The sequence below is a fragment of the Ornithodoros turicata genome, chromosome 3, assembly GCF_037126465.1.
Source record: "Ornithodoros turicata isolate Travis chromosome 3, ASM3712646v1, whole genome shotgun sequence".
NCBI lineage: Eukaryota > Metazoa > Arthropoda > Arachnida > Ixodida > Argasidae > Ornithodoros > Ornithodoros turicata.
This window is the reverse complement of record NC_088203.1, coordinates 106,156,066-106,163,323: the sequence shown is the minus strand read 5'-3', so window position 1 is coordinate 106,163,323 and position 7,258 is coordinate 106,156,066. Positions and strand designations below refer to the sequence as shown.

At 49.0% G+C, this 7,258-nt stretch overlaps 1 protein-coding gene across 1 annotated transcript; it reads right to left on the bottom strand.

The window, feature by feature from the left end:
- Positions 1 to 1,359: 1,359 nt before the first annotated feature.
- On the bottom strand, positions 1,360 to 5,551 carry LOC135387624 (uncharacterized). The gene is made up of 3 exons (XM_064616730.1): positions 5,449 to 5,551; positions 3,365 to 4,946; positions 1,360 to 1,870 (listed from the first exon to the last, which is right to left on the bottom strand). Exons 2-3 carry the CDS (start codon positions 4,856 to 4,858, stop codon positions 1,508 to 1,510), a joined length of 1,857 nt encoding a protein of 618 aa, XP_064472800.1. The 5' UTR covers positions 4,859 to 4,946; positions 5,449 to 5,551; the 3' UTR covers positions 1,360 to 1,507.
- Positions 5,552 to 7,258: the final 1,707 nt, after the last annotated feature.

Sequence of the window (7,258 nt, the reverse complement as noted above, 5' to 3'; positions counted from 1 at the left end):
GATTGGATTGGGAAAAGCCTCGAGACAAGAGACGCCGAAGAACAGTCTCTCTTCAAAATCTTGCCTGAGGCTATTCGCGTAACATTTCCTCAGCGGTTCTATGGACATTCTACCTTCCTACGTAGTACTACAGATAGTATCTGCCTGTAGGTTGTAGTGCCGTCAAGACTTCTGCTTACAACTGTATGGGCAAATTCATTCAGATTCAGGCAGGGCTGTCCCCCTCCCCCCTCTTTTGGTAGCCGATTTTCTCCATTGGTCTCTTTTTTTTTTTTTTTTTTTTTTTTTAAGTTGAACACACCTGTGGCACGAGCATCGCCGTTGGTCCTAAGTTTCAGAACGAAGCGGCTAGCGAAATATAAAATGATGCACGTGAAAAGTAGTATCGCTACGACGTATCTTTGCCACTTTGCCGTTTTTATCGCGTAATGACCGTGTCATGGGCTCTGAGGCGACACAATATTTCTTTTCTCACCACCGCCGCGTTTTCTAAAAACAACGAAAAATTTTGTCGTGTGGACTTTGCGCACTTTTTTTCCCTCGACTCGCTCTCTCTAATGATGCTCAGCACACATGCTTTGCGTCGTTCAGCAAGACGTTTGCCGACAAAAATTTTGTTCATATTCACAAAGCATCTACGCAGAAAGGCCACGTTTTGTTCGAGGAACTTTATTGTGAGATGTCGAATGGGGAGTTTCATCGCCAGGGGCGATACTCTTCTCCATACCGTCTGTTCACAATAGCGACGTACTCGTGAAATATTCCGGTGGAAGGAACTGCAACCGCCACATCTCATGCGGCGCCGAAGTATCCGCAGTGGCGCACATAACAGACGACACGCAGAGACACGATGGATTCCGTAGCAGACGACAGCATCGGTCCTGACGTCTGCTACGGAACCCATCGTGTGACTGTGCCGCAGAATGTTCCCCACTGTTAGTGTTAGGATAGGACGAAAACGTACGACGTTCAGTGCTCACGTGACAGCAAAAAGCTAGGACGTTTTGAGCTACCGTTTCTAACACCAGCCTTTCAATTTCGTTTCCGTACTGTTTCCGGTAATGGAAAGGCTGTTAAAGAGCTGCGGGGACAGCTAGTCACCCTGTTTTGCCCAAGTGCTGCTTCGGTGTCACGCGTGCACACTACACAAGTGGTTTGACGTCATTGGGAGGCGCACATCTTGCAAGATTTTTTTAAAAATTTAGAAACATATCTACAGTATTCACTCACTGAGTCCAGCAACTCAAGGTAGGCGTAACCTTCATCCAATGTCTCATTCATAAGCGGACGCTCTTAGTAAATAATTTTTTAACGTCTCCCTATGTAATAAACTAGTGTAGACCCACTAAGCGATGTAGGCACGGGTTCATTCTATTTTATTGTCATCGACGCGAGGCTGCCGACAGCGTTCCTTACTGTACGCATATCTGATGCTTGCGGAACTGCGGTACCATTGACAAGCTCTGTAACACACTTAGCGGTACACAGGGTTATCAACATAATCCCGTTAACTTGCCAAGCTACGACTATCAATGTGGGGCACGTCTTCAGCGAACTGTACGGGAAATGAGGCCTTGTACGCAGATTTGAAAAGACCGAGAAGTTTCTCTATCATCAGCTGTTCTTCCATCTGGACGGCGCTGAGCATTCTGGGGTTCGCGTCGACCAGTCCAACGTAGAACATGTTGAAGTGCTGAACTTCTTGGCGAGCACTTCGAAGTCGATTCATCCTCGCAGCGTAGCGGTTCGCAATCTGCGTCGTACGATTCTCATACTGCTGTTGCAGCTGTTGCTCACGTTGCTGCTTCTGCCAGTACCGCATATCCCACGGTACGGTGAACGATCGGAAGTGCCTTCTGGAGCTGCGATCCTGTGGATGGGAGGAACGCGATGACATCAAATACGCCTTAGCTCAAAGCTATATCTGGCTGTTCAATGGAAGTTCAGCACACCGCTTTCCCGAATACTTTACAGGGCAGGGTGTCTACCAACCTGGAACACCGGCAATTGTATAAAGAAATAAACCTCTACCCGAGAAACATCATGACGTTGGTAGACAGAGTGAAACCGAAACAGATCGGAAGGAGGAGAGCTGGGTTCCACGAATGGGCATTTGTTCGCTGCCTCCTATTGAAAAAAAAAAAAACTAGGTCCGAAGGTCGCCTCCCTTTCAGGGACAATCGTAATCCCCTCAAGACCGTGGCTTTCAGGCGCGACCTTCTTCGCCACCAGCTTTGAACGTAGTTCAACTCTACCAAATTGGTGGCGCTGTGGAACACTATAACGTCATTTGTTTACAAACAGGTAGAGGTCTATTCTGATACGACTGGAGAAGTCAGTGGATTGTCGGTGAATTTGCCAGAAAGGGAAAGGGAAAATGGTGGTGGTGCTGGTGAAAGGGTTCGTCGTTGTCGGCCTCACAGAGGTGGGCAACGTCACGACTAATGCTCTGGGGGAATGTGCGTCCTGGGCCGACTTCTAAGGGAACTGTGCCGACATATGTCTGAAAGCGTCTGAGGAAAACCCAGGAGAAAACCCTAGACTGCACAGCCGGCACCGGGATTCATACCCGGTTACCTCCCAGTCTCGACTTGACATGGCCAGCAGGCTAACGGGAGCTGGTGAAAGAGAAAATCGCAGACAAGTGCAGTGACGAACGCGCAGCGAATCGCGAGAGCCAATCAGCGGTTGACACACACGCCGCAGCAACATCAGAGACAGAAAAGGAGGGCAGCCTCACCAATACCCAATGAAAGGTATCTATTTTTACGGGGGATCTATCAAAACGTAACAGCGGGCACAAAGTTCCCATTTGTTTCGGTCAAGGAATTCGCTTAAAAGAGGGAAAACCTGGAAACGTCAGCGAATTTGAAGGCTGCCGTTTGGTAGACACCCTGCAAGGAGAAACGTGGAAATTGCAAGCTCGTTATATGTTGTCGAGGTCTTCGGAATCCACTTATCCGAAGATATCGGAGGAACTCCCGTCAACTTTATCAGTGAGCGGACGGAAAGTACGGTTACTTTCAAGTAAGATTTCATTGACATTAATGTTACCTTCAAACACCGTAAATTTTCCGTTGCCTTCATCGTTGATTTCCATATCTGACACATGCGACTCAACAAGTATACGTATTAAGCTAACAAAAAAAAAAAAAAAAGCTACATGAAAAGCTACAAAGCGACATCCGGGGTCATCCACCATTCTGCGGGATCGATATGAAAATATTTGCACCCAAGTTATTACGGGACTTAGTGAGAGGTAAATAACACACAAGTGGAAATATACGCGGGTTCCCTCCAATACTCGGAGGAACTTGATTGGTAGGTTTGGCGAAGGAAAAACGGCGGAACTTATAGCACTGACCTCTCCCGTTGTCTGAAATTCACTCCGAAGCCTTTCGATCCTGTCCTGCAGTTGTTGTCTGGCCGCGCAGCACTCTTGGCTCTTCCTGTTTTCTAGCTCCTCTAGTTTCTGGTCGTAGACATAAGTGTCCAGTCGCGCTCGTTTCGCAGGTCTGCTGCTGCTGCTGCTGTCGTCACTCGACGGCTGAGTGGAGGCCTTTCGCTTGCGGCTTGTGCGCGTCGGGTCCTGCCGTGAGTGGTGAAAATAATGGCTGAAGTTTGCGTGCGGGTTTGGTATCCTTCTGTTCCTCCAGAGTCGATGAACCGCCTCGTAGCGTGCCTGATCCGTTGAGAGGCGCCGAAAGCTTTCCCATCCTGGGTTGTAATTATCCCAGTTCTCTTCGGGGTCTTCGCTGACAAACGGCGTTCGCTTCCCACCTGAGGCCCGACCACTCTGCTCTCCTCCTTCATTGTATCTGATTGCGTGTTGGCTAAAGTTCGTAGGAGCTCCTATGCTTCCTGATTCCTTGCGATCAAACGTGGTCGAAGCATAGCTGTGCTCTTTATGACTCGAGGCTGTGGACACCGGGATGTCGTCCTCCTCTTTACAGCCCATTTTCCGTTTCTTCGATGCATGAGCAACACCAAAAGCCGCGGTATTGGATTCTCGTCGATGCAAGTCCGAGGAGGCCCGAATGCTACTTTGTTCACTTAAACCCAAGCTCAGCAGGCTCGTCGATGGATTGGTCGGACTAGAGTCTCTCGAATCTTGATTGAACGCAACTTGGTTTGAAATCTCGCCAGAAGATTCTTCCCTCTCCGCCTCCGCACAACGTTGAAGGCAACGGATCTGCGCGTTTATTTTCCGTCGCGAATTAAGCTTTTCTCTTAAATCAACGAAGGGAACACACCTCGCTTCGTGCAAGGGATCCTCGCGTCTGGTTTCGCTGCTTTGCTTACTTTTCTCGGGACATATTCCAGATTCGGTGGTGGGGACGCTTTCTCGCGATGCTCGGAGACGAATATTCTCGAATGTGTCCGTTTCGTTGTCCTCGTGCCCAGAGTCTCCCGTTTGAACTCTTCGTGGAACTTCCATTCCCGGCAGCACAACGGTTCGTCTCTCCCGTTGTCCTTGATCGGCGTGACCATCGCTAATGTTTCGGCTTTCGTGGCTGTCTACACGTTTTCTTTTCCCACACTGTACCGAACGAACCGCTTCCTCGTAGGTTCCATCGCCATTGACCGAAGGTGCTCTAACTGTTGATTGATGTTGAAACTCGGACGTTAAATACCCGGTAGGTTTGTGACATCCTTCATTTATACGCTCTTGCGATATGAAGGCAGACTCTTGCCGAATGTCTCCCTGTTCAATCGTATTGTGTCTGGCGTCAACCTCACTGGAAGAAAGGGAGCATGGAGAGGTCGTCACCTCTATGACTAACTGAATATCTTCAACATCCTCCTCGACTATCCATGAAGGCATCCCTGTTGAACCGAACGTAGAATGCTCAGCCATGCCTTTTGAGAGTAGCTGCACGTTCAGAGGAAGAGTCGCTTGGGAGGAACTGTCAGGTTCACTGACGCTATTTCATGGGATGGCATTCCTGCAAAGGAGATCGGCTCTATATAGGAATTTGAACAGCTTTTACCCACCAACGCTCTGCCCTCGAAGCTCTCTTCACCTTTCTGGACGCCATAGGACTTTGATCCATATTGTGAAGGGGCTCATTATTTCATTCACCGCATTACCACCAGCAATGGGGTGGAACTCCCCATCCATCATCTCGAAATAAAGTTGTTATTGTTGTTGAACAGCTTTAAGTTTTGTCCCGAATTGGGCATACACCATCGCTGTGTACTCGTGGAATCAGTTTTGGAGTACTTTAAATTTATCCGCCGCAATTCCTTGGACTAACCCAGCGATCGGGATTGGATCGTTCTTTTAGTGGGCTATTTCAGTGATGGCCTTCAATTATTCTCACATTTTCGCAAGTTTCGCTAAATAAATTACCTGGTGGTGGTGGTGGGTGGTGATAGGGCTTGCCGTTGTCGGCCTCACGTATGTGGGCAACGTCACGACTCACGCCCTGGGGGAAAATTACCTACCTGTCGAATGCAGGCTGCTTCATCAACCACTCCAGCAGCTGCCCTCAGCGAATGCCCACAGCGAATGCTATGGGCATGCGAACCTTCTTCTTCCTCTCAGAAGTTGGCCGATTGGGTGACGATGATCATATGCAAGGTCCATAACAGCGTGAACGCAGGTGTAGATTGGCGTACGGATGACGTATATGCAAGCATACATGAGTATGTATATGTATTTGGGAATGTGTACGTGTAGACATTTTTTTGTAGGAATCACCACCACAACTTACCCTTCTTCTTCTACTTCTTCCCATGTAGAATGGCCATTAGCCACAATCCCATCGCCATCGCCGGGTTGTGGGTTGGCCAATTCTCACTTGGCGACGCCCGACGCGACGTCGTGAGCGGGCGGCGGATATAGACGCGCATGTCCGGCGTTGGGAGAGAAGAGACGTCGAAAAAAAAATGCCCTCTCGACGATGGCGATGGGGGCGGGGTGATGGCGAGAGCTGCGGAGAACGATATACTGGTAGGGTTGCCACCTTTCGTAATGAAGAATACCGGCTGAGGGAGAGGAGGTAGAATAGAGGGAAATGGGAAAGGCTCGCGGGAAAGGGAAGTGGGTGAGTGGTGGAAGAGCACACACAAAAAAACAGAGAGATAGAGAGAGAGCTCAAGATAATACGAGGAAACACATGTTCCCGTGTGTAATAACAATGATAATAATGAATAACTAAGGAAAGAACTGGTGACTGCGAAGTTGGGGCTATGCTTCAGATTTATTCAAGCTGTAGCGGAATGGTGAAGGGAAAACCTCGCAAAAGCACATAGGAAAGGTCTTGAGTCACAAATACCGGCAAAAGGCTGCCGGTATTACCTTCCTACAGGCAACCGGCAGAACAAGCAAATAACCGGCCGTGTCGGTATAATACCGGCCTGGTGGCAACCCTATATACTGGTGACCAATAAGGTGACACAGAAAGGCCACGCCTCCTGATTTTTCGTCTGCTTTGGACGACGGAATGCCACTGTGGTGGGAACATGAATATCTGACAGGGCGACGGAAAAGCGCCTCTACTTCCGCCGCCCGCTCACGACGTCCCCGTCGGGCGTCGCCAATTATCATCATTGCCACCGTCGTTCGCCTGCTACACATGGCTACACAGGCTGTTCCTAAGCAGGCGCTACTCTCCTCCGTACCTCTTCCAAGGTATACCTAAAGAGGTAGCGTAACTTCCATAGTCCATAGGTGTCTTCAGAATGACGCCATGATAGAGACGGTCAGCGCCATCCATCCGTTGCGCGGACTACTACGATTGTAAGTAAATGACGTCAGAGATGACGTCAGCTGTATGAATAATAAGCGTTGCATAATTAGCCATGGCACGTTTACATTCGCGCACTTCGTTTGCGTTGTATTCCCTTTCCTGACCGAACCATACTAATCACGCAGGGCAACGATACCAGACGAGAACAGAGAAAAATAAAGCATATCAGGTTTAATGACACATAACAATTCGAAATACATCGTTGTGCGCAGCTGATTCCTGCTAGCACTGACACCATCATGACCGGTCGTGCCGTGACGAGTTTTTCTTTTTTTCCAGGCAGCAACAGGGGAAGCATTGTATTCATCTGTTCACACCCGTTAATCTTGGTCTACAGCTCCGAGATGTGAACGTCACTTCCTGTTTAACTCAAAAAGTGTACGAACTCCGTCGTACAATGTACGGACACACGGCACGAATACAGAGGTGCACGGATGAACAAGCGCACTGTGACACATGTGTAGGGGAGCAGGATACGGAAATGTACTGGGGTGGTAGATGAT